Raw genomic sequence first — 27,484 nt, 5'->3', positions numbered from 1 at the left:
GTCATGATAGGTCTGGAATATGTCCATTTCACAGGCTATGGGGATGAGGCTAAAGGCTGGTAATGTTCACGATTTGCTTGCTTGGAAGCTTTTATTATTATTATTATTATTGTGGAACAAATAAGAGCCTTGATTACAATTGACGCCAATGTTTAGGCCTCTGGATGCAACAGGGCTCCCTTTTAACCTTCCAGAAATAGCCGGAGTCTTAATTTTCCCATCACTGAAAAAGGATTTCCCCAAAGTGCGGCGTGAGGGGGCCTTGATCCAGTTTATTTTAGCTCTTGCCCACCATTAAAGTTTCCTGGTTGCCTTCCTCCGGCTTCAACAGAGGCAGGAAAAACAAACAAAGTTAAAAATAACAGTTCTTTTAACACGGCAAAAACCTGCACACAACTCTATAACAAATTTTGTTTTGCAGATAATAAAACTGTGTGTGTGTGTGTGTGTGTGTGTGTGTGCGTGTGCGTACGTGCCCCCTGCTCTTGCAGGGAGGAAAAGAGAATGCTATTTCAACAAGCTGAATCCGCCCACTGCTGCTTCTTATGCCCATTATACAGAGGGGGAAAACTGAGGGCTGGGAGGCCACTTAACCTGTATCCAGAGGTTGAGCCGGTTTACTCAGGCAGTCCTCATGTTGAAAAGAGCAAAAAGAACTTGTGGACATTCAAAGAAGATGAGCACTGGACAATTCAGGGCAGATAAATAAAAAAGACCTTCTTCATCCAGCACATAGTTAAACTATGGAACTCACTGCTGCAGAAGGCAGTGAGGGACACCAACTTGGATAGCTTTAAAAGAGAACTGGACATAGTCAAGGAGGTGAGAGCATTGCTAGTCCTGCTAGTGTGCTTTTGGTTGGCCACTCTGAGAACAGGATGCTGGACTAGATGGGCCCTTGGCCTGATCCAACTGAGCTCCTCTGATGTCCTCAATGCAATCAGAATGCAGGCAGATTCTTACCAAACTCCAAGCTGCTAGTCCTCACTTTTCTGAGTTCTCCTGCTGTCAATCTCCGGTTCCCTATTATTATTAACTGCCTTCACTTGGGGAATCGATTTCTCCAAGCAAAGGTAGTAAATCTTTGCAAAAGATCTTTGCTCATGAGTAAGCCCATTGTTGCAGACTGACTCACCTTCTCGGTGGCTTGGCAGAGGCTGGCCGTCAACATCATTGCGGAGAGAGTCAAAGAGATGGAAGCCAAGGGAAACCTGGAAAAGGAAAACAAGGCGGTGATTCCACCGGTAGCGGAGCTGCTTGCAGGCTCTCCAGGAAAGTTCCTGAGCAAAGCATGATGGGAATATCTCTGCTTTTAATGCCCCATCGCTTGATAGTCAATAAGGACCCTTTCACTGAACAGGAAGGTTGACTGCAGCCTGCTGAATCTAATTAATAATACAGTGGTACCTTGGTTTAAGAACAGCTTAGTTTATGAACAACTTGGATTAAGAACGCTGCAAACCGGGAAGTATGTGTTTTGGTTTGTGAACTTTGCCTTGGAAGCAGAGCATATTCCACTTCCTGTTGAGTGTGTTCCATTTGTAAATTGAGTCCCTCACACTCCTTGGTTTAAGAACGCTTTGGTTTAAGAACGGACTTCCGGAACGGATTAAGTTCGTAAACCAAGGTACCACTGTAATAATAATATTTTTTAAAAATCAGATTCCTCTTGCAAAAGCTGTGGTTTGTTTAAGAGTACGGTTCTCTGTGCTTTGAGAAGCAGTTCTGCCTCCTACCATCAAGGGAGAACATATTAACATAGTTAGTAGTCATGTTTATTAACATCCATGGTTTTTCTCTGTGAAGAACTAGCATTAGAGACAAATACACACCCAATTCAGATCCAAAGATGCCTATTTGCACCCAGAGGAGGTTTTTCGGGACACCCCGGTTTAGGGATGTTCTTACCACTGATCTTTGGAAGTCAACCTGGGATTGTTTTCTACAAAACAAGGTTAAAAAGTGGGGTAAAATGTTTTCAATAAATCAGAAGTGGCCCTACAGGTCTCGCTTGGTGACAGCTCGCCTCGTCCCTAACCACTGAGCGCCGCTGCCTGCCCGGCACTGGAGTCCAACGCTCTCAGGAGGGCACCGCATTGGCTATCACGAGACCATCCGGACAGCTGGGGTAGGTGGAGAAAGAAATGCGCCTTAAAACCAGCTCAGCATCTTCCGTCCCTATGATTTAATCGTACATAAGAAAACTCCCTTTCGAAAGCTGGCTGTGAGGAAGATCTCACACAGGGACCACTGACTTCAGCGCTTCCCCCTGCTGCGTCAAGGCAGATTCCAAGCAGCGAGAGCTTTGCTGGCCTCTGAGTCTCTTGCTCGCATCCCCTTCCTAGGGGATCCTCATCAACCGTACAACGGTTATGTCACCAGGCACTGAGATCGAGTCAGTCTCTGGCTGCCACGGCACCAGCACATCAGAGCCAGAGGCAGCAGGTGGGGGAAACATCTGGCGGGCGAAATTATGGGCGCTTCCTTGCTCAGAGAGCACCGGGGCCCTTTCCACCACTTTGTCCCTACTAGGCCAGCTCCCTCCTCCCTCCATTCTGCATTGGTACGGAATTGATCTCTTAGGGTGGAACTTTGGAACTCCCTGCCTATTGATAAAAAATATTTGTCGAACTCAATGCTGGGAACAACCAGCAGATTAAAACAAACAAACATACATGACATTAATTTGGGCACGTTCCATGGCTCAGGTATACTGTAGTAGATCGGTTGATCTTAAGTAAACCCTCCTGGCAGACTGAAAAGGTTTGTGTGTGTGTTAGACATGGGGGACAGCTGCAAATTTCTCTCCGTCTCTCATTTCAAGGTCAGTTCTCCATACCACTTTGTAATTTTGTTTTTAACTCGTCACAAAAACTCACCAACATTTTACAGGGCTGGGCTAGAATGACCCCTTTGGTTCCGTCCAACTCTACAGGGTTCTGTCTTGGGCCCAGTCTTATTCAACATCTTTATCAATGACTTGGATGATGGGCTTGAGGGCATCCTGATCAAGTTTGCAGATGACACCAAATAGGGAGGGGTGGCTAATACCCCAGAGGACAGGATCACACTTCAGAATGACCTTAACAGATTAGACCAGGGGTTCCCAACAAAATTTTCTCGAGGACCCCTCATTGAGCCGCTATTGTGACAAGGACCCCCATTAATTCCTAAGCCTAAAATTAAAAAGTGAGAGCCAAATTAAGAGTTTTTTTATATTTTATATTTATACGTTTTTACAGTTCTTCCTCTTCATCTGTAGGCCTTTGTTGTTTTAACGAACCACTTTTTAACCAACGGTCTATTTTTAACTACGCGAATTGTAGCTTCCGCGAAAAACAACGCTTTGTTTACAAACACTACTGTTTTGCAAAGAGGCAACGCGCGCCAGGGAGGAGGGAGGGGAATGGAGAAGACAGGGTACCCGCGCAGTAGCGCACAAATGAAGCCGACGCGCGCAAAGCATCTTGGGGAGGTGAGCGTTCGTAGAATGCGCGTGCTGCCTCTTTGCAAAACAGTAGTGTTTTTAAAGCGCCACCTAACGGCATACAGCAGAACTACTGCCTCTATCTAATTCTAGTTTTGCGCTAGACTCTGCTCATGCAGGAAGCGGCCAAAACAAAAAATCTGTTATCATACGAAATATATTTAATATATTTTTTATTCTAATAGCATCTTGCGGACCCCTCTGGTATAGCTCGCGGACCCCTGGGGGTCCACGGACCACCTGTTGGGAACCACTGGATTAGACAACTGGGCCAAAGCAAACAAAATGAATTTTATCAAGGAGAAATGTAAAGTACTACACTTGGGCAAAAAATAATAATGAAAGGCACAAATACAGGATGGGTGACACATGGCTTGAGAGCAGTACAGTGGAACCTCGGTTTATGAACACCTCGGTTTATGAATTTTCGGTTTATGAACGCCGCGGACCTATCTGGAACGGATTAATTCACTTTCCATTACTTTTAATGGGAAAGTTCGCTTCAGTTTATGAACGCTTCAGTTTATGAACAGACTTCCGGAACCAATTACACCCATGTTTCAGTTTATGAACGCTTCAGTTTAAGTACTTTGCGGACCCGTCTGGAACGGATTAATCCACTTTCCATTACTTTCAATGGAAAAGTTCGCTTCAGTTTATGAACGGTTACTCCGCGGACCGTCTGGAACGGATTAATCCACTTTCCATTACTTTCAATGGGAAAGTTCGCTTCAGTTTATGAACGCTTCAGTTTATGAACAGACTTCCGGAACCAATTGTGTTCATAAACCGAGGTACCACTGTACATGTGAAAAGGATCTAGGAGTCTTGGTAGACCACAAACTTGACATGAGTCAACAGTGTGATGCAGCAGCTTAAAAAGCCAATGCAATTCTGGGCTGCATCAATAGGAGTATAGCATTTAGATCAGGCATCCCCAAACTTCGGCCCTCCAGATGTTTTGGACTCCAATTCCCATCTTCCCTGACCACTGGTCCTGTTAGCTAGGGATCATGGGAGTTGTAGGCCAAAACATCTGGAGGGCCACAGTTTGGGGATGCCTGGTCTAGATCAAGGGAAGTAATAGTACCACTGTATTCTGCTCTGGTCAGACCTCACCTGGAGTACTGTTTCCAGTTCTGGGCACCACAGTTCAAGAAGGATACTGACGAGCTGGAACGTGTCCAGAAGAGGGCAACCAAAATGGTCAAAGGCCTGGAAACAATGCCTTATAAGGAACGGCTTAGGGAGCTGGGTATGTTTAGCCTGGAGAAGAGAAGGTTAAGGGGTGATATGATAGCCATGTTCAAATATATAAAAGGATGTCATATAGAGGAGGGAGAAAGGTTGTTTTCTGCTGCTCCAGAGAAGCGGACACGGAGTAATGGATTCAAACTACAAGAAAGAAGATTCCACCTAAACATTAGGAAGAACTTCCTGACAGTAAGAGCAGTTTGGCAGTGGAATTTGCTACCAAGGAGTGTGGTGGAGTCTCCTTCTTTGGAGGTCTTTAAGCAGAGGCTTGACAGGCATATGTCAAGAATGTTTGACTGCATGGTAGGGGGTTGGACTGGATGGCGCTTGTGGTCTCTTTCAACTCTATGATTCTATGATTTCTATGAAATTGATGACTTTAGTGTGAATTTCTCATAACGCGCACATTTCTGACGCAATTTTGCCCAATGGACACATTTTTGCAAAGCCATTTCCCCTTATACGATGCACTTTCGTTTCGTATTTTCACTAAAACCCACGTCAGAACGTGATTTCGCCACACGGACACATTTTTGCAAAGCGACGACGCCCAATTCAATGCGTCCCCCCCCTGCATTATTTCCACATTTCACCCTAGTGATGTGCATATTTCGAAACCATTACTTGCCTGGAAAAACTGCACTGCAAAATTAAGAGAAATGCAGATGGGCTGTGCTTCGGTTCACATACCGTTTTGGAAATCGCAAATTAGGCAGGTTTGCTTTTAAGTGCAGATTTAAACCAAAATTTCTTACCCAAAGAAATTTTACGAGAGCTAACCCCCTTAGGGGCACCTGCCCTCCCATCACAAACTTTCTGGCTCCAGTCCTTTTCTATCCAGAGGTCAACAGGCCGCCCTGTCCTTTTGCTGAAGTGAGTCACTTACTAAGGGGGGGGGGGGCGGTTCTCACCTTCCCCATCATCTCCTGAAAAATCGCCCATCCTGCACAAAAGGAAGCAAGGGGAACAAGCGTGCAGAATTTTATTACCCTGTGTGACCGCCAAGAGATTCTCGTGGCAGGCCAAGGATGAATCACAAGCTGGCTCAGAGGCCCAGTGGATAGCCAGCATTGTCACCAAACACATTGGGGCAAAACAACCCCCCAAGAAAAAGCCTTTCCCCAAAAAACCAGAGATCAACCTACGCAAGCAGGAATCAGGTGCCACAAAAGCAAGCGAAGGTGACTCACCTAGGGAGGAGGCTGTGGAATCTCCTTCCCTGGGGGCTTATTATTTTTTGCTTTTTGCAAGGGAGAAAACAAAGTTGGACAGGAATTTGGTCGGGATGTTTGCAGAGGTTGTCCTGGCTCAGGACTGAGCCCGTGATGATGAGACGGCCCTCGGAGTTTCTTCCAACAGGGCAATAAAACAACACTTTCTTCTCTAATGCGCAGCACACATGGTTCTGTACTCAATGCACATCGCATTAATCCGTCAACATGCACCTTGCAGAGAGCGGCTAACACTAAATATGTTTTCCTGTTCAGCAGCTTTCAATGCTGTTCGGACTTTTGGGGGTTTTTTTGGGGGGGGGGAGTTGTTAAAAAAATTATTTATGCTTTTCAGGTTTATACAAAAAGGTAGGTAGCCGTGTTGGTCTGGCGTAGTCGAAACAACAACAAAAAAAAATTCCTTCCAGTAGGACCTTAGAGACCAACTAAGTTTGTCATAGGTATGAGCTTTCGTGTGCATGCACACTTCTTCAGATACATTTATATATTTTATACATTTATAAATGTATTATACATTTCACTGATTTTACAATCTTTTTCATATTTCAAAACTTGACTTCCTTCCCCCTTTCTGCGGTTCCTTAAATTTATTTTTAGTATCTTCTGCATCTCCTAATTAACTTAATTTGCTCATTTATTCATCTTCTTTAAATATATACTCTTATGGAACTGCAGGTTATTGCAATCATCCTGCCAATGTTTTTATCTGTTTACAATTTATCTGTAAATATTCAATAAACTATTTCCATTCCATAACAAAAAGTTTGTCATCTTGATTTCTTATTCTTCCAGACTTTCAGGTGTTTTTTAACGTGCCACTCAAAACTAGTTCTCTTCTGCGAGAGGCAGTGGTGGTGTAGTGATTAGAGTGCTGGACCCAGGAGACATGGATTCAAATCTTCCCACTCGGCTCAATGGGAGCTCACTGAGGGGGGTGACCTTTGGAGGCTGCCAGTCAGTGCCTCTCTCAGCCTGACCTACCTCACAGGGTTGCTGTGGGGATTAAATGTCGAGCAGTGGAAACTTAATTTAGAGAATGCATGGTCAAAAGTTGTGGTGAATGGTGGCATTAGCTGGGGATACGACCAATTCAGGAAGGACAACTGCCTAGTAGTTCTACCTCTCCTGTCAGAGGCAGTATTTGGGGGAATCACAGAGCACCATTGTTATGCTTAGCTCCTGCTTTTGGACTTTACAATTCGGGCACCCGGCTGGCTGCAGGGAGAAGAGGTTGCTGTAATAGAAGTGCCCCCCCCCTTTGGCCAGATCCAGCTGCTGAATGGCCCTTCTCGTATTCCAATGTGTTTATTGATATATGGAGCCCCCCTGTTTCAAAGGCAGTGTACTTGAATAAAGTCGATCAAGGCCAAGTTGGAGAATCTAAATCTTGGAGGAAAGTTCTTCAGCCCATTTCTACAAATATGAGATCCTAAGAACATTAGAATAGGCGGGGTACTGGATCGAGGCGAAAGGAGCCCTGTTCTCACAGCGGCCAAATGCCCCCAGGAACCTAGGGATCGAGGTAGACTGCCTCTGGGCCTGGAGGTTCCATCAGAAGAGCCCTGTAGCTAGGCCACCTAGTCCAGCAATCCTGCCCTCCTACGGCAGGGGCCAGCAACCTAAGGCCCATGGGCCGGGCCAGAAGTGGCCCGCGGAGGTCGTTTGACCGGCCCACGAGCTGCCCCCGAACTGAGATACTGGCACAGCGCTGTGACTCGCTTCCATGGCACTGGAAACCGCGTCTCCGCAGACACTGGAAATCGTGTGTCTGCACACGAGCAGTTGCCGAAAATCACCAGCGCATGCGGGATCCAGTCCACGGAGGGATCTCCACAGGACTGATCCAGTCCAGGCAAGATAAACCCTGCCGACCCCTGGCCTAGGGGGTCAACTAGATGCTTCAAAGGGAAACTCAGCATGATCTGAGTGCAACAGCAATTCTCTCTTCCCTTGCGATCCCCAGCAACTGTTCTCATCCATTTACTGCCTCCAAAAGGGGAGGTGGGACACAGCCATCATGGCTCATGCGCAACCTGCGGCTTTGGGGAGGGGAAAGGGCCTTTTTTCAGAAACATCGACCTGGGTGGCACAATTTTCAAAGCCGCTTTCTCAACAGGCTTCGTTGACCACGTGGCAAAACTGTCACCAAACATCGTAAACATCGCACTCGGCTAGCAAACACCCCGGGGAGCCGAGAACGAGCACTTGTGAAAATAAAACGGGTGCGCAGACGTTCGGCTCTTTTGTGCCGAATTTTGGCTTTGTTCTTGCGTTGGGTGGGAGGGTACGGGAAAAGGTCCCGGGCCTCTGTCACATGGGTGGGGTGGGGTGGCGGGATGCTTTCATTCCCCGCCAGGCCTTCTTGGAACTGAGATTGCGATCTGTCTCAAAATTCAGCGTTCCGTCTTTCTGCTCCTAAAATAATTCCTTCTTTATGATAGGTTAACTCTCCCTATGATTATTATGATTGCAGAGGTCCCACACAGCCCCTAGAGCTTGGAAGAGAGATAAGTTAATTCCACAAACAAGAAGTCTCTTGAGAAGGGGGAAAGCCCAGCCTCTCTGCGTTTGATCGCTCCAAGGCCAAGGGCTCGGGAGGGCAGGAAATGACGCTCCCCAGACAGGGCGGGACGTGGCCGGCAGCCACGAGGGCCAACCGTTGAAAAGGGCGGCAGGAAGCATTTTCCCAGGAGGGACTCAGCAATCCTGGTCAAGGCTGCCCAACGAGAGCTGATGGGCCACAGGCAAGCTGTTCTAAAAGCTTCCGAGATGTCCGCCAATCAAAACCCAACTTCAGGGTTAGATTCCCAGCCCTTCCCTGCAAGACAAGTTCGCTGCCGGCCATTTTGAACCACCCAACCCATTTCAGAGTTCACCGGGATTTTCGCTCCCAGAAACCTTTCAGTGGAGGTCCTGCAAATACACAAAGGATATATACCCTCAGCCTATTTACCAGGGGTGGGGGTGGGGGTGGACGGAACTGTTCACTGAAATAGTTCAGACATCCCATTTGGGGTTAGTAGTGTGTTTCCAATCAACCATGTTCTTCAACATCAACTTTGTTGGACTGGTCATGTTGTGCGGATGCCTGATGATCGTCTTCCAAAGAAACTACTCTATCCCAAACTTTAAAATGGAAAGCGCAATGCTGGTGGTCAACAAAAGAGGTTTAAAGACTGTCTGAAGGCAAATCTTTAAAAATGTAGTATAAACACCAACAACTGGGAAACACTGGCCTGTGAGTGCTCCAATTGGAGAACAGCCTTTACCAAAGGTGTCATGGACTTTGAAGAAGCACAAACCCAAGGTGAAAAGGAGAAACAAGCTAAGAGGAAGGCACACTTGGCAAATCCACACCGTGATCAACTCCTGCCTGGAAACCAATGTCCCCACTGTGGAAGGATGTGTGGATCCAGAATTGGCCTCCACAGTCACGTACAGACTCACTTTTAAAACCGTGTTTATGGAAGACAATCTTACTCGGCTATGAGGGATTGCCAAAGAAGAAGACGACGACTAACGTGACTTCAGGTTTAGCAGCCTGTTCCCTCTGCTCATGTCACAGAAACAATGGTGTCAGCCAAGCATTGTCTGCTCTGCAAAGATAACCCAGTTTGGAGCATCTATTGGTTAGTCAAGAAGTATTGTGTGGCAAGAAGACTCAAGGGCAATCAAATAAACATTTAAACATTTCAGTGAAGTACAGTCGTACCTTGGTTCTCTAATGCCTTATGACTCGTCCTGTTTTGGCTCCAGAACGCTGCAAACCCAGAAGTGAGTGTTCTGGTTTGCGAACTTTTTTTGGAAGCCGAATGTCCGACGCGGCTTCCAATTGAGTACAGGAAGCTCCTGCAGGCAATCGGAAGCTGCATTTTCGAAGTCAAATGGACTTCCGGAATGGATTAAATTCGAGAACCAAGGTACGACTGTATAGCAGAGTATTATAAGTCTTCGATTAGCCTAATACAAATGAGATTACCTGGCAAAAGCCCACCCCCACCCCAAAGAAAAACCCCTCTTGGATTTATTTCTTTTTGGGGGACGGGGAAAGGAAAGGCTCTTGCTACGCCATCTGGAATGGAGACACTTTGGGGAAGGAAACGCTAAACAATTCCTGGCTCCCCACATGGACCCTACAAACAGAGAGGGATCTGGAGGACTGGAACCCCAGTTGGTATTCCGGTTGTACCCTGTGAGCTTTCAGTGGGGATTCTCTGCCCAAAATGTGTGAAAAGGAATCCCGTAAATCCTGATGGGAAAATAGACACCCCTCCTTTCCTTTGCATGACCCCAAGAGATCACACATGGGGCTGTGAGACCTGTGCCCCCCCCTTCCAGCTCCGGTCATCGTCCTAGACCAAAGCCAGGGAAACTCAGGTCCGTGGCCCGAATGCGGCCCTCAAGCAGTCTCTATCTGGCCCTCAGATCTCACCTTTCGATACATGCTCCCTCAACCGGCACTACATAATATCTGTTCTGCATTTGCAAGAAATTGACCTCTTTGAGCGTGGTAGCGTCTAAACTTTGGAACTCCCTGCCTCTTGACGCCTTTTCTATACTCTTTTTTTCGACGCCTTTTTTAAAACACAGTCCTTTAGGCAAGCCTGCCCCCAGACACATAGAATTTGAGGGGTTTAATTTTGTTTTGTTTTTTACTGTTAACTTTAAATACCTTTAAAAGTTTTAAACTTTTTCCAGGTGGATGATTTCAATACTTCTTGCAAATGGCTTAGAGGTTGTGCTACAAAGTGGCATATAAATTCTGCTGAATAAAGGAATCAATAACGAACATCGCTGCCTCCATTTTGTTTGCAGCAAAAAATGGAATTTGTGCATTGCCTTGCAATTAGGGCCGCAGGAGGCGGGGGGGGGGGGGTTGTCGAAGCAGATCAGTGCAACACCTGGACTGTGTCTGCTATCTGTGCCCCGCAGGGAAGGTTGTTACCTGAAACGCTCCAGACAGAGAGGAAATCAATAAATACCAGGGCACACCTGGATGGCTTTCTGCTTCTGGGGGCGAGAGATGGATTCCTTGCTGACCCTGCCAACATCTATGCCCAGAAGCCTTTTAAACACACACACGCACACACACGCACACACACACACCTCCAACTGCCTCAGTACAAAAATGCCACAAACCAGGAATATGTGGGGAGCAGGACAAGTTTCTAGTTCTCATGACTGCAGAAACAAAAGCCCAGAGAGGTAAGAGTCGTTTTTTTTTAAAAAAAAATCCAGGCTCCCCAAACTGAACACGCTAAAAAAATGGCCTTACTGACCATTGATTGACATCCTATGCCCTTTTAAAATGTGGGGTTTTTTGTGGGGGAGGAGTTTCGTTATCGGGTTGTTGTTTTTATTTTGATTACGGATTTTGTAGTTTTATATTTTGACTTTATTCTGTAAACCGCCCTGAGAGCTGCAGGTATAGGGCGGTATATAAATTCAATAAATAAATAATACAAGTCGTACTTTGGTTCTCGAACAGAATGCGTTCCGGGAGCCCGTTCGACTTCCGGAACCGTTTGAAAACCTAGATGTGGTTTCCGATTGGCTGCAGGAGCACCCTGCAGCCAATCGGAAGCTGCGCTGGACGTTCGGCTTCCGAAAATCGTTCGGAAATCCAAACACTCACGTCCGGTTTTCTATCGTTTGAGAGATCGGGTCCAGCCCTCTGGTTGAACTCGCCGTAAAACAGGCTCCGTTTATTGTACGTTTGGAAAACCCTTTGGAAAGCGGGGTAATTTAAATAAACTCATACAGTATGTTGAAATAAGAGCATTCTTATTTAAATAAATGCATATGTGGGATTAAACGCATACTTGCAAATTGTTTGAATAAGTGCACATGCGGGAACTTTGTTATTTCAGATTCCCCTTCTTCTGATAAATCTCCAGCACAGACCCCAGTTGCTTAGCCCTAATTTTCAGTGCTAAGTCTGTATAACTGCCACAGTCATCCACGCCCTGGCTTAAGCCTTCGCCTCCATTTCCAACTTTCCTCTGTTCATTTTTATTTATTGCTACATTTATAGCCATCCTTTTCCTCCAAGGAGCTCAAGGTGGAGGAGCAGATACTCTTCCTTCCCTGTTTCAGAACAACAACCCTGCGAGGTAGGCTCAAGGTTGAGAGAAAGTGGTTCCAGGAAGGCATCACGAAAGCTACTTGATAATGGACAACTATGAGGGTCTGCAGTGGGTTTTAAATGATTTTAGGTGCTCTTAAATGTTTTTACGTGGTTGGTAAATGGCCTTTAGATATTTTAAAGGATTTTTAAAAAAGTTTTAAACACATTTTTGCTTACTTTTAAACTGTATTGTTTTAACACGCTTGTGTTGAATGCCCTCGTCTCTTTGGGGAGGGCAGGATAGAACGTATTTATTTATCTATTTCATAAAATTTGTTTTATGATTGTTAAAAAAAACCAGTTTACAAAAGGAAGAGAACAGAACCATGAAATTACCAGTAAAAAAAACAACAACAACCAATTCAGAACAACAACTTAAAACCTTCCAAAATAATTACAACAGACAGGGAGCTAGCCAAAAACCCAGCCTTTATTTATTTGGGAAAATGCTAAAATAAAATTTAAAAATGTAGCTGAGCGTGAGACTCGAACCCTGGGCTCGCAGGCTCTAAGTCAAACACTCTAATGACTACGCCACATTTGCCTTTTGCTCACTTCTCTCCCTGGCCTCCTTTCCTGCACTGTAAGCGTCATGGGGCAGAGATCTCACGTGTCACGTGTCATATAGAACCCAGAATCAGACCATGGCATCCATTTCTCTCTGTTGGCAGCGGTTCTTTGGGGTTTCAGGCCAAGAGTCCTTCCCAGCCTTGCCGGGATTTGCCAGTGATCGAACCTGGGATCTTTCGCATGCAAAATAGGTGCTCTACCACTGGTTTTAAAATAATGCCAAGATTCCAGTCCTCATGGTTCCAAATGCAGGGCTGACTTAGGAAGCTCAATACTGCCCGCACTGGCTGGCAGCAGCTCTCGGGGATTCAGAGAAGGCGTCTTTCCCTACCTACGGCCCATCCGGACACCCTGCCACCCCCAAAGGCCAACCCCAAAAATGGGGGCTGCCCCCTTACTTACCTGCCAATCTGGCCATGGCTTGCTGCCCCCATCGCCTTCTGATTTGTGCCGTCAGTTTAGGGAAGACCAGGCCCCTTTCGCAACCTCACCATCTGCGCAGGCTGCTCTCTCTGCCGCAAAGCCCCTCTTCCCCTGGGGTGGGGGGAGACCCCCCAGTTTCAAGACCTTTCCAGCTCCCTAAAGAAACGATTTTTATTTTATTTTTTAAAAAGGAAAATGTCAGCGTTCAAAAGTCAACAACGGAAGCATGGGTCCCCTTTTTCTTTGCCTCTTTTAAATGTTGACTTACGGAAGTGAGCCTGTAAAAGGAGGCTGGCTGGCGGGGTGGAGGGAGAATTTTGGGGGTGGGTGGGCTCGCCTCGCTCGTAAAAGCCCCCTGAACGATGCCTGAACTCGTAACCCCTGGTTGCCCTTTCTGAAAGGAAGATGGGGGAAAGCTGAACTCTTGTTTTGGGTGACTCATAAATCAGTCACTTAGTGCATTTTTTGTGGGGGGGGGGCGAGAACCAGAAAAGGAAATTGGCTCATAAAAATGTGCAACAGATTCCAATCAATCGTGCCAACCGTGTTTCGCCTCTGTGCCTCAAAGGCTAATTATATTTTTTTTTTGCAAAACGAAAAAAAGCAGAATCGAGAGCTCAGATCTGTTCGGGGACGACCCCTCCCCAGGCAATGAAAAAATACACAACTCATGTTCTGAGCTGAATTATGCCATGTGCAAGACTTGCAAAAGAGAAAGAGCAGAATACGGAATGAGGCAATTGTTATAGGAATTCTAAGGTAATAAACGTTCATAAATTTACAAGGCAAACCCATACGTAAGTATATAACCACGTGTCTGAAATAGTACAGGAGAGCAACCCTGAAGCCATTTTGACTCTTCCAGCAACTTCAAATATTCTCCCCATTGTCTCTTTGCTCACAATTCCTGTCTTTAGGGCATATTTGTGTATAAATAGGGTGGGCCTGTGACCTGGATTCAGGAACTACCGTTAAGTATTTAGCATCTCAAAAGGAATGGCCAGGCTGCCCAGGTAAAGCAATCAGTGACCATTATCAGGTATCCCGACAGACAGGTTTTCTGCTGTAGACCGCCCCCTGTGATGTATTTCTGCTGTAGACCGCCTCCTTCTGTGATGTATGTATGATGCTTTGGGGGGTGGCCTTGAGCTACAGGGGAGGCAATTTGAAAAGTCTATATATGAGCTTGCACACCATTGTTCTGGGTTCCTCCTCCCTCCTGCGTGTGGGGCGTGGAGACCCTGTTGCAACAGTTTAATATTAAAGATCAGGCTTACTAGCTGCTTTGCTTCTCAATCTTCTCTGGTTGGCCTCTGTTATTTTCTGCTGCTGATAGAGAACCTACATAAGGACTCTATACAGGTAGAACTCAGAAAATTAGAATATGATATCGTCGAAAAGTGCATTTATTTCAGTAACGCAATTTAAAAGGTGAAACCAATATATGAGATAGATGCATGACATGCAAAGCAAGATATGTCAAGCCTTTATTTGTTGTAATTGTAATTATTTGTCGTTAGGCGGATCAATTATAAATGGAATGTAATTAATGAAATGTAATTGTGATGTTTATTTTTGTATTATTGTAACTATTTGTTTTATTACTGTGGAATTTCCAAAAGAAAGCATTTGTAAAGATTAAAATAAAAATAAAAAATAAGTTGCATTACTGAAATAAATGCACTTTTCAACAATATTCTAATTTTCCGAGTTTCACCTGTATAGGCTCTTGGGTACGCCGTAAGGGAAAAGGAGCAGTTTTTTCTCACAACACAGAGAACCATAGAATGGTATAATTGGAAGCCCAACCCACTCCGATGCAAAAGTCAGTGCTAAAGAACGCCCGACAACCGAGCTCTGGTTCAAAACCTCCAAGGAAGGAGAGTCCCCCAGCTTTATTTTATGTTTTTAAAAAGTTCAGGCAAGTTTCTTCTTGCCTGAGAGAACCATCTCCGCTCTCCACCCCAATGTGACGTTGTCGGGGTTCTCCTGGCGCCCCGAACCAATTGGGAGGGGAGGGGCGGGGGAGGGGGAGGAGAGAGGGGGAAAGCCCCACTGCGCTCATGTCCTCACATGGACTTCCACCAGCAAGACCCATTGGTTGAATTTGGCCCTAGGTTTCTAGTCCTCAGCAACAACCTTCCAACATAAACGTGGCGCCAACCGTTCCGTCACCTCTTCATTTCATTATATCAGCTCGTTTATAAAAAATATTATTTATCGCAAGCTGACACGAAAAAAGGGCTCTGCCCTCCCCTTTTAATCCTCCTCTGAGCATCACCATCACCCACCTGAACCAAAATGTCTTGACATCTCATGGACCAGTCCCGCTACTGTGGTTACCAAGGGGAAAAGAGGAGAGACCAGAGACTTCCTCTGGCTGGGCGCAAGGTTGTCATGGAGCCTCAAAGGGTGACAGCCCTGCAAGGTCTGGCTCCCACTCCCTTTGTTCGGCCAACCTTTGCTTAATTCAGCCCCGGGTATTTTTATCCTGCTGGGGACCGTCCAAATCTTTGTTGCGTTGGCACTATATTGAGTGGACCATCCAAATATACCCGCTCACATTCCCCACTTATCTTTCTAAATCAGTTACATTGGCTACATAAAAAAAGCATCCTTGGCTTGGAGTTGTGTAAGGAAAGGTCATCACTTTGTGGAATCAAAACATGTCTGAAAAGGTCATTGCACCCAAGAGAATGCTCGGCCCAAATGCCAAACTTGCTCTCTCTCCTCCTTTTAAAACCCACAGGTTGCTAATGTAAGTATCACCGTGGAAAGGCAAATTTGCAATGAGGACTAGCAACTGAACAGAGCCATACTGTTTTATCAAAGCACGCCTGGAAGGTCGTTGCACCTGAGAAAGCACCCACCCACCCACCCACCCACCCACCCACCCTCTTCTCTCTCTCTCTCTCTCTCTCTCTCTCTCTCTCTCTCTCTCTCTCTCTCTCTCTCTCCTTCTTTAAAACCCATGTTCCTAACACAGCTATCACTACAGGTGTGAAACTTAATTTTTGCACATTTCTTCAGTCTTAAAAATACATTTTTGGGTGTGAAGGATTCAAATTTGCTACTATGTGACCGTGCAATATTAAGCTTGGTAGGACTACGTTTGATGAATCATAGAATCAAAGACTTGTACAGTAGAGTTGGAAGAGCCCTTGATGATCATCTAGTCCAGGGGTCCCCAGACTACGGCCCGCGGGCCAGATGCGGCCCAATTGGCCTCCCAATCCGGCCCGCGACGACCCCCGCCGCCCGCTGCCGCCGCCCGCTCTTGTGGCACGCTGCGCAGCGCCGCATTTCCAGATCTGAAAAAAATCGCCGAAAATCCTTTCTGCGCATGCGTATGGCCCTCTCCCGACCCAGAAGAGGTCATTTCCGGTGCACTTCCGGGTCGGGGGAAGGTGCACTTCCGGGTCGGGGAGGCCCATACGCATGCGCACAAACAATTTTCGACGATTTTTCCAGCCTGGAAGCGCGCCACCGCGCCAGTAAATGGGTGTGCGCATACGCACTGGCACGCACTTTCCCCACCCTCCGGCCCACTGCGTGCGCACTCCGGCCCGTCGCGCAATCGGCGCGGTGGGCACCGGCCCAAAGGCGGGTAAGTCGGGGTACCCCTGATCTAGTCTAATCAACTGAGTTATCCAGATACATAAACTGCTTTTGGAAAACCAAATAATTTTAATTTTACCCTCTGAAAAGGTCAGGTAATGCTTAATCTTCATCATTATCATCATCATCATCATATCTGCAAGTACTTGGCAATCATTTTTAACGGTTTCTATGCAACTTTACTCACTGCAGGTGGTGACAGCAAACAAATTAAAAGATTCCTGCTTCTCGGGAGAAAAGCGATGACAAACCTAGACAACATCGTAAAAAGCAGAGACATCACCTTGCTGACAAAGGTCCGTATAGTTAAAGCTATGGTTTTCCCAGTAGTGATGTATGGAAGTGAGAGCTGGACCATAAAGAAGGCTGATCGCCAAAGAATTGATGCTTTTGAATTATGGTGCTGGAGGAGACTCTTGAGAGTCCCATGGACTGCAAGAAGATCAAACCTATCCATTCTGAAGGAAATCAGCCCTGAGTGCTCACTGGAAGGACAGATCGTGAAGCTGAGGCTCCAATACTTTGGCCACCTCACGAGAAGAGAAGACTCCCTGGAAAAGACCCTGATGTTGGGAGAGATTGAGGGCACTAGGAGAAGGGGACGACAGAGGACGAGATGGTTGGACAGTGATCTCGAAGCCACCAATGTGAGTCTGACCAAACTATGGGAGGCAGTGGAAGACAAGAGTGCCTGGCATGCTCTGGTCCATGGGGTCACGAAGAGTCGGACACGACTAAACAACAACATGCAACTTTATACACATTTTACTTACAAAGCAAAACGGAATTATATCAATTTAACATACAATTTCTTTTGAATCCTCAGCCATCTGCAATCTAAAATCAAATCAAGTTGGTATTGGCCCAAGGCAATGAATGCCCCTCCTTTTTTGGAATTTGAAAGCTGAAAAACACAACACGCCCAAATGCCACACTGGTTTTAATCAACTTCATCACACTTGCACCTTAATTCCAGCATTGGCTCAGAGACGTGCTTTTTGCCTTTCACAGACACAATCTCCCCACCCCGAAAAAGCACCCCTGGCACACAAACATTTAAGCAAGCGATGGGGTTTTTAAGGCGAAATGCAATTGGTCTGGGGTGGGGTGGAGTGGGGGCTTTTCTTGTTGTTTACATCCATGGAAGGTAGCTTTTAAAATCCCTGTTGGAAAAAAGATGTCGCCGGGGGCCCTGAGGACACGACAGTGTCCCCACCCCACCCCGAGCTAATCCCTTCAGCAGGGGCTGAGTGGGCGCAAGTCACAGGTTGGCAGGACCTTGGCAAGGAGCCTGGAAAAGTGAAGGTTGATGGGTAAATCAGATGGGATTGTTTGCAAACAAACGGCCCTCTCCAAGCAAGGCTGCCCTCAGCAGAGATGAGGTAGAGGGGTGGCAGCGAGGTTAACGGAGAACAGAAGCAGAAATCTTTTCACCCAGGAAGTCAAAAGGGGGGAGGAGGCTATCGTCCACACCTCTCCTCTGCTGACCTTCTAAGGATGACAATTAGCCGGTCCTAAGCCTTTTAATTCTTGCCGCATTTCAGCCAATTTGCAAGCACGGCCTACGAGAAGCAGGAGCAGGCGATGGAATTCGATTCAACCAAATTTGCACTTCCCAAAATGTTGAGAACCAGAACGCTGTGGGTGGTTTTTTTGGGTGTGTGTGTGGATATATTAGGGGGAAGTGCACCTATAAATTAATGTAACTGTGAAAATAAAACACAAAACACATTATATCAGGGGGAACGGCTTGCAAAAATGTGTTCGTGGGGAGAAATTTGCACTGCGAGTCCTACATCTGAGAGGGTTGGACTAAATGACTCTTGGAATCACTTCCATCCCTAAGGTTTTGTGATTCTATGAAAATGCAGAATAATTTTCAAGAGGATTTGTCTGCAGCTAGAAATTTGGGGAAGACTAGCTTAGAATAGAGGAGGAGGAGGAGCAAACAGGGATTAATAGGAGATTTTAGGGCTGTCCCATGGACTGCAAGAAGATCAAACCTATCCATTCTGAAGGAAATCAGCCCTGAGTGCTCACTGGAAGGACAGATCCTGAAGCTGAGGCTCCAATACTTTGGCCACCTCATGAGAAGAGAAGACTCCCTGGAAAAGACCCTGATTTTGGGAAAGATTGAGGGCACAAGGAGAAGGGGACGACAGAGGACGAGATGGCTGGACAGTAATCTCGAAGCCACCAACATGAGTCTGACCAAACTGCGGGAGGCAGTGGAAGACAGGAGTGCCTGGCGTGCTCTGGTCCATAGGGTCACAAAGAGCTGGACACGACTAAATGACTAAATAACCAACAACAAAATCAAAAATAGCTCCAAAAAGCGCATGCGCGCACACACACACACACACACTCTATAAGCTGAACAATATGGCAACCCTAAACAATGAGGACTAGGAGCTTGACATTGATTCCGCACATGCCGCCTTAGTTTACAGAAAGGTGTTTTAAAAAGGGTGATTTGATATCCAGAAGAAGAGGAGGGAGAAAGAGAGGGGATATATTTCTCTCTGTTTCCCAGCACTCAAGGACAAGATTGGGCATGCTGGGGTTACGACAGGCAGACATCCCAGTGGAATAAAAAGCCCAGCCAAAGGAACAGATGAAGGCAGATGTTTCCACATCCAAAACCATGAGACGAATCACAGATCAGTTTGGACACGGTCAGCTGTCCAGAAAAACCCCTTTGAAAAAGGAGCAATTAAAAGCACCCCTCGAAGTTGCCAAGATCGCTGGTGTTGGGGAATATTTTCTATTTTTTTGGAACTGTGGGGAAATCTTGAAGGAACATTGTTTCCGAAGAACGACTGGGCCTCACTCACTCCCTGTGCAAGAATATTTGGGAAGGCAAATGCAGGATCTTGGCCTCAGGAGATGACAAGACCTTGACTGAAATGGAAAAGTCTGGTCAAATCAGGTAATGCTTCCCTCTGCCCTCCCCACTCCACAAAAATCAAATCAAATATAATATCTAACATAATTACCAAGCCAAGTTCAAGGTGCTGTTATTAGTATTGTTGTTGTTTAGTCGTTTAGTTGTGTCCGACTCTTCGTGACCCCATGGACCAGAGCACGCCAGGAGCATGCCACTATACGGACCTTTGTCGGAAAGGTTATTAGTATATAGAGCCACTAGTCTCATTCAGCCCATTAAGAAAACGGGCGCTAGAGGTGCGACGGGGCCGCGGCCTTCCCTCCCTTTCTGCGCTCGGTTGCGGGGCGCGCCGGGAACGCAATTAAACAAAATCGCTCTCCCGTTGTGTCCCGCGGCCGAGCGCAGAGAGGGAGGGAAGGCCGCGGCCCCGCCGCTCCTCCCACGGGCCAGGTAGGGTTGTCAGGAGGAGGAGGCGGACCAAGATGGCGGCATTGGGGCCCAATGCCGCCATCTTGGTCTGCCACCACAGGGAAACGGGAGGCAGAGGGTTGAGGGGGGAAGAGAGAGCGTGTGTGTGTACGTCCCGCCTCTTCGTCCAGTCTCTGTGTCCGTGGGGCACATGTGCATTAGCGCGGACACAGGGACTGGACGCAGAGATACAGGACATTATTATATAGGATTAACAATTTGGGACCAGTTTTTCTGCGAGATGCCCAGTTGACTGGCAGAACTGGTGCTGCTACAGGTACCATGTTATTATACCTGCTCTGCATTTGGAAGAACTTGATATTTTCGCGTAACTTTGGAACTCCCTGCCTATTGACATCAGGCAGGCGCCTTCGCTTGTGAATAGTTGTGTGTCAATCATAACTTTTTCTGTGGTTTATTGCTGTAGTAGATCACAATGTGAGTAAGAAGGTTGGCCTAAATTAACATGGCAGGAGATTTCCACATTTTGAACTTCCTTGACCCCGGGACCAGTCTTATCTCAAAGGTGCCCTGAAGACGTCCTGAGCTCCTAATACCTTGTATAAAGATCAGCGCAAGTAATCTGGTTACCAGTAAAATCTAATCAACACCTCGTGTTAAGGAATGGCTGCTCCACAGGGGAAATGAAACGCAACCAGTTTTCACTGAATTCTATCATATTCTTTCAACTTTTAATTGAGCAGAATAATCAAAATGAGAAACGGGCAGGAAACTCTGGGAAGAGACAATAGAATTATTGGAATTAGAGGAATTGCTCATCTCAAGCCCCTCCATTAGAATGCATTGGCTAAAATTAGTACAAGAATCCTAATGTTTAGTTAGCTCTCTTTTCCAAGCTGCGGCAAGGAACTTAGTCCGTGCTCTCTGTGAATCCTACATCCGAAAACAATTGTGCATGAATACTTGTGAGTGCTGGACACGCATTTAAGTTCAGACACATACTTCGTAACACACTGAATTTTTTTCGGTGCCTGCTAAAAACTTTTTTTTTAAAGCAAGCCTACTCAAGATATTAGGAAAGTTGAAGCAAGTTTTAATATGTTTTAAAGCAAACTGTTATTTTAACTGTTTTTTTTAACGTCTTTTTTTTTTTAAGTATTCTGTTACTTTAACCGTTTTTAAAGTCTTGAATTATTGTTTCCCCTCCCCCTGGTAATTTTTATTGTTTTATCTTTTTCATAAACCGCTTGAGGTTGTTGTTTTCTTACAACCTAGCAGAGCAATAATAATAATAATAATAATAATAATAATAATAATAATGAACAAATATTTAGCCAACTGCTAAAATAATATTAAAAAAGGATGACTATTTATAACGACAAAATAATGCGCTGTATCCAGAGTAGCACTAAACTAAGCTAAACTCCTGAACTGCAGCTTTGCAGAAAGGGGAAAAAAGGCTGAACCAGCGTAAGTTCTTCCTCTTCTTGGCCTGGACATTTACAGTAACATTCCCCTCGTATTACTTCACCAGAAGGAGCAGAAATCGTTTAGCTGTTTGGCTGGGGTGTTTGGAAAAGAATGGAGCGCTCTAGTTCCTTGGGAAATAAAAGAGCAGCGAGCCGAGGGGAACTTGAAAGCCAAGGTTAAACATACCACACCATTCCCTCTCCGAGGGAGCGGGCCAACTCGACACCCCACCCCACCCTTCTGCGATTTGGCAAGCGGCTTGCGAGGCAGAGGTCGCGCTTCAGAATGATCAAGAGACTAGTCCCTGGGGACAGAAGGACTGTTCCTTCGAAAAGCACACCAAAAAGATGCCTTAACTTCTGCCCTCTCTTATATAGACACACATCCTAGTTGCCAGCTGGGTGCCCTTTATGTTCCCAATTTTGACCTGCATAGAATCATAGAAGAGTTGATGCTTTTGAATTATGGTGCTGGAGGAGACTCTTGAGAGTCCCATGGACTGCAAGAAGATCAAACCTATCCATTCTGAAGGAAATCAGCCCTGAGTGCTCACAGGACAGATCCTAAAGCTAAGGCTCCAAGACTTTGGGCCACCTCATGAGAAGAGAAGACTCCCTGGAAAAGACCCTGATGTTGGGAAAGATGGAGGGCACTAGGAGAAGGGGACGGCAGAGGACGAGATGGTTGGACAGTGTTCTTGAAGCTACGAACATGAGTTTGACCAAACTGCGGGAGGCAGTGGAAGACAGGAGTGCCTGGGCGTGCTCTGATCCATGGGGTCACGAAGAGTGGGACACGACTAAACAACAGAATCCTAGAAATTATTTGAGTTTAGAAGGGGTACCACTGAGGTCATCCAATCAAACCCGCCCTGCTCCGCAAGGGATTCTGGTGGCGACAGGGATCTAGCATCTCTTTCAGGGGATCTCTGGCTTGTGCATCAGGGCTCCCCATTTGCCTGCCAATCACCTGAAAACACCCATGATGCCAGGTGTGGACAGGTAAAAAAGCAGTCTGAAAGCAGCCTCCTAAGCAACAACAACCAGCTGATAATCAGCAGTCTAGAAACTCCTGAAGCCCTGACAATCAGCTGATTGGGGCTTCTGAAGTTCCCCTTGTTCAGCATATCAATCGGACTTCAAAGGACAGGACAGGGCTTTGAAATCCCGACCATCAGCTGGTTGTTGGGACTTCAAAGCTCCACGTCACCTGCCAAGCATTGTGATGTCAAATTTGGCCCATAGTGGGATAGGGCAGTTCATAGTAGGGTAGGGCCCCAGCAAAGGAGAGCCTGCCACTTCCTGAGGCAGGCAGTTCCACAGATGAACAGCTTTCCCAATTAAGACGAAGCTTCTAGTCCACATGGTTGCAAAAGCAGGCTCAAAAGGGCATGGGCTCTGAAAACAGAAGGAATCAGCTGGGATACTGAGCTGTTCAGCTGTAACTAGAAAAAAAATGGTGCAAATGCGTGCCATTTAGCTTAATATATGCAAACTGCAGAATCAGGATTTTCTTTGTGACGTATTTGGGGAAAACCCGGGAGCAAGAGGTTTGAGTTTTGAGCACAAAGACCATACGCATACTGTGGCCCCAAAACAGACATAACTCAGATGCAATGGCCTGGATAATCTATGCAAATTACACTCATTTGGGCATAATTTATTCTGCTCACCACTGGGGGGGGGCAAGGTGCTGCAAAGACCACCAAGGACCCTGACGCCTTGCATCTCAAAGCCCTGATCACCCTTAGCCGAGCTTCAGAACCTAAGAAGAGCCTGCAGGATCAGGCCAAAGGGGTCCAGAATCCTGTTCAGATGCCTCAATGGGAAACCTGCAAGCAGGATTCGAACATGAGAGCAAGTCTCCCCTCCTGCAGTTTCCAGCAATCAATCAAAGCGATAGAACGGCACCTCCTGGATGCAATGTGGATGTCCCAGCACTGAACAATGGCCTTCCTCTAAAAATAAAGTAAGGTTCCAGTCCTCATGCTTCTGAAGAAAGATACCAGGCACTCTACCACTGAACTCCCCCTAAATGGCCTGCCCTCTCCCAACCCTTGCCAGGACCTGCCCTCTCCCAATGCCACGTTTCTCAAACTTGTTTTCAACTTGGGGGGGCAGAGGCGGAGGAAGGGGGTGCAGTGGGGGCGGGGCACCCCAGGTGCCAACCTGTGGGGGGATGACATTGCTGCAGCACCCCCCTTGGACGCTTGCCCCCCAAGTGCACACCGCTCAGGGGTCATTTCCTGAGCACCCCTCTTACCCCTCAAAACCACCCTTTCCTTGGCTCACAGGAGCAAAAAAAACACGGTTGCATGGGGATAGAAGAATAGCACTGGAGAGTTGGAAGAGACCAAAAGCATCATTTAGTCTTCTTGGAATCTTTTGCTCAGCGTGGGTCTTGAACCCATGACTCATGAGATTAAGAGTCTCATGTTCTTCCGGCCATGCTTCTCTGGGTGAATGGGGGGCAGTCTGCAGCCTGGAGGTTGATGGCTTGGTCGATTGCATTTGCACCCCACCGAGAAGCAGCGACTGGCCACCCCACTCCAAGGTCACACCCAGTGAGCTTTATGGCCAAGTGAAGATTTGAACCCCGGTCTGCCTAGTCCGACCCTCTGACAGATGCGTTGTCCTGCTGGCGAGGGGGAGAGGGCCTGAGAATCTGGCGCAGCCTGGGTGGCTCTGTCTCCAGCTTGGTGTATTATGGGATGCTGCAGACCCACCCCCTCTTCCTCCAGGTGCAGGAGACCCCCATCCCCCCACCCCCAGGCACCTGCTCCCGAACTCGAGATCTCAGCCAGAACGAGCGGCTGATGCCGTGGGAGGAATTACGCCACAAGAAGTCTTAGAAAGCAAACTCTTGGAACAGAGAGCCTTCGGAGAGGCTCTGATCCGTGCTCCTCGCTCAGCCGGGGAGCATCAACGCGGGACGGAGGGCGGCTGGCGGAACATTCCAGCTCATCCTGTGGTCCTCAGGGAGCCAAGCTTTGCCGACCTACGCAGGGAATGAGGAGGAGTTGGGGGGGAGAGAAGGCGTCCAGGCCGGCTGCTCGCCTCCATAGGTCACGCTTTGGTGTGACGGCTACCAAGGGACCCCAGAAGACCGGTGTCGACGTTTGGAGGAGGAGGAAGGGCCAGGAGGACACAGCCTTTCTCTGAAGGGACTTGCCAGCTAGGCCAGAGGTCTTGGCAAGCAACATCTCCTCCCCATGAGGATCACATCCCTTGGCCCAGCTAATGAGCAAACTCCCTTGGCAAATGCCTTTCTCATACTTTCGCCACTGCGATCCTGCCAGGGCGCGGCACTTCCCTGGAATTTGAGGTCCCTTTGGGAGAGAAAAAAAGCCTTGCCTCAAAATGGAAATCGGGGAGTTTAGGAAAAGGTTCAAACCAATCCATCAAGCGCTTGGGGCTTCTTAATTTGGAGAAAAGGCGAGCAAGAGGCGTCAGGGTGGAAGCTTCGAAAATTATGCATGGCCTGGGGAAAGTGGAAAGAGAGAAGTTTTCTTCCTCTCTCTTAACACTAGAATTCGTGGGCATCCAATGAAGATGATTGCTGGGAGATTTACATTAGGTAAAAGAAAGTCCTTTACACAGCACGTAGCTGAACTGTGGAACTCACTTCCGCAGGAGGCATTGATTGCTACCAACTTGGATTCCCCCCCCCCCGCCGCCGCCTATGAATGTTGGAATGAGGTCTGTGGAAATGTCCATTGCCCACCTGGAGGTACATCAGGCAAGAGGCGGAGCCCTGTGGGGTCAAGGGGCGGGGCTCCTCTTTTCAGATCTGACTCAGCATTTCGGGGGGGGGGGAATCCTGAGTCATGTGTGCTCATTGAAGGAGGGGGGAACAACAGATATAAGGCTCCATTCCTTTAAGAGCTGCTGAGCAGGCAGAAACCCAACAGGTGAAGCTTGTCCAAGCGCACATATTTATTTAAGGCATGGTTCTTTCGCACAAAAGGTGTGCTGTTGGATCAATGTCTTTTCTTTAATGATAATAATAATAAACTTGATGAAAGATTAAGGTGCCGGGGTAAAAATCTGGTTTTGGGAAGAACATCTAAAAGAGAGTCACAATCAGTTTGCTGTGCTTCGTTTTTAGCTCCTGCGAAAAGAGATCTCCTTTCTTTTCCGTGCTAGCTTCAAGCTGACACAGGAAAGGGATTTAAAAGGGTTTGCGTGCAGGATTAGGGCCTAAAATAAAAGGTTGGGGTCTTAACCCTTGGAAGGCGGGTGGTTTCCGGAGCCCACCAGCCTGTGGGAGAAGGAATTAATGCAGGCATTCAGCCTCTCTCTCTTGCAGAAAAGAATAGATAGATAGATAGATATTTAAAATCCTGAAGAAACCTTTAGAGTTGCAGAGCTCTCCCAACCCACACCACTCAAGCCTTTTCAGATGTGGGAGCCACCTTTAAAAACATGGAACAGGATTGCCTTCAGACGGCTTGGGGGTCGGATAATGCAGTACCCTCCTACATTTCTCCAATGAAAATAGGGACATCCTACGGGAAAGCGGGGCATTCCGGGATCAAATCAGAAACCAGGACGGCTTCTCTAAATCAGGGACATCCCTGGAAAATAGGGACACTTTTCTCCCTCTCTCATAACTCTAGAATTTGTGGACACCCAGTGAAGTTGGATGATTCGGGGAACATGAAAAGTCTTCTTCCGCATGCAACTGTGGAACTCCCTTCCACAGGAGACAGCAATGGCCGCACGCCTATTAGATTTTAAAAGAGGATCAGACCAATTTGTGGCGGAGGAGAGGGCTATTGATGGCTACTAGTCTTGGTGGATATATTCTCCACCTTCACAGTTGGAGGCAGGAATGCTGCTGGATCCCAGTTGTTGGAAGCAACAGTGAGGAAAGGGCTCTTGGGATGGGATTTCCTACTTGCGGGTTTTCCCACTGAGGCATCCAGGTGGCCCCTGTGATGCTGGACTAGGTGGGCCATTGGCCTGATCCAGCAGGCTCTTTTTATGTTCCAATGGAACCTCCAGGTTCAGAGGCAGTCTATCCGCATTCCTACGTTTCTTAAGGGCCTTCGGCTCCCATGAGAACAGGAGGCTAGGGCTAGACGGGCCATTGGCCTTGATCCAAGCAGGGCTTCTTCTTACGTTCTTACGGCAGGGCCAAGAAATGTCCTGAGCCTGGGATTCTCTTTTCCACCGTTCAACAGATGGGAGGGTCCCCGTCCAGCCGCGATGTCCATCTGTTCATTGTTAACCGATGAAGCAATGAGGGCTGTGCTTTCGCTCTCCAAGTCCGTCGAGGGAAAGGTAGAATTTCTAGCGCTCTTCGTTGCTGCGCTCTAAAGGAAGGTTTGAGGACCAGCCAGTTTCCTTCCCCGTGGGGACTGGACGGCGCAAATGCAAACAGTGGTAGGGCATGGGTGCGAATCGAGAGTTAAACAACCTAACAGAGCAGCAGCAGCAGCAGCAAACTTCAGGGAGGATGGAGGAGGGAAAGGAATATTCTTTGTTGCAGAGCAACTGGCAAGCACACAGAGAGACCCATCGCCAATGGGATGAGTAATGGTTTCTCCCATGTAAACACACACACAAAAATTTAAAAACTGGGTCAAAACCATCCCTTCCCTTTGGCTGGCGCGCAGCTGGAAGAGTTCAGTCATTTCACGTGCATGGAAATGTCAAACACACTCCAGGGCTTTCGACTTGCCTAGTCACCAGTGGTGACTCAGCAATGGCTACAAGCGACCAGGTCATTTATGATTATTACTTAATAATAATAATAATAATAGCTGTATACCGCCCTATACCTGCAGGTCTCAGGGCGGACGCAACATAAAATCACAATATAAAAACACAAAACACACAATAAAAACATATTTTTAAAGGGCATTGGATGTCAATCAGCCAAAGGCCTAGTTTAAGAGGAACATTTTTTACCTGGTGCCTAAAGGTGTTTAAGGAAGGCACCAGCCGAACCTCCCTGGGGAGAGCATTCCACAAATTTTAAAT

At 47.1% G+C, this 27,484-nt stretch overlaps 1 protein-coding gene across 2 annotated transcripts in view; it reads right to left on the bottom strand.

Moving 5' to 3' along the window:
* Window positions 1–27,484, bottom strand: part of ADAMTSL4 (ADAMTS like 4) — a 68,275-nt gene that overhangs the window by 33,623 nt on the left and 7,168 nt on the right. Inside the window, exons 3-4 of one of the 2 annotated variants that reach the window (XM_060269916.2) lie at window positions 13,073–13,249; window positions 1,136–1,211 (exon numbers count right to left, since the gene is read on the bottom strand). In XM_060269916.2, coding sequence (XP_060125899.2) covers window positions 1,136–1,211; window positions 13,073–13,104 — 108 coding nt within the window. In that variant the 5' untranslated portion in view covers window positions 13,105–13,249. The remainder of the gene's footprint in view (window positions 1–1,135; window positions 1,212–13,072; window positions 13,250–27,484) is intronic. The other variant, XM_060269917.2, reaches the window with a different exon arrangement.

The sequence above is a fragment of the Zootoca vivipara genome, chromosome 16 (genome assembly GCF_965207765.1).
Source record: "Zootoca vivipara chromosome 16, rZooViv2.hap1.1, whole genome shotgun sequence".
In the NCBI taxonomy this organism is placed as follows: Eukaryota; Metazoa; Chordata; class Lepidosauria; order Squamata; family Lacertidae; genus Zootoca; species Zootoca vivipara.
Note: the sequence above shows the minus strand (reverse complement) of the source record. Positions and strands in the feature narration are given on the sequence as shown.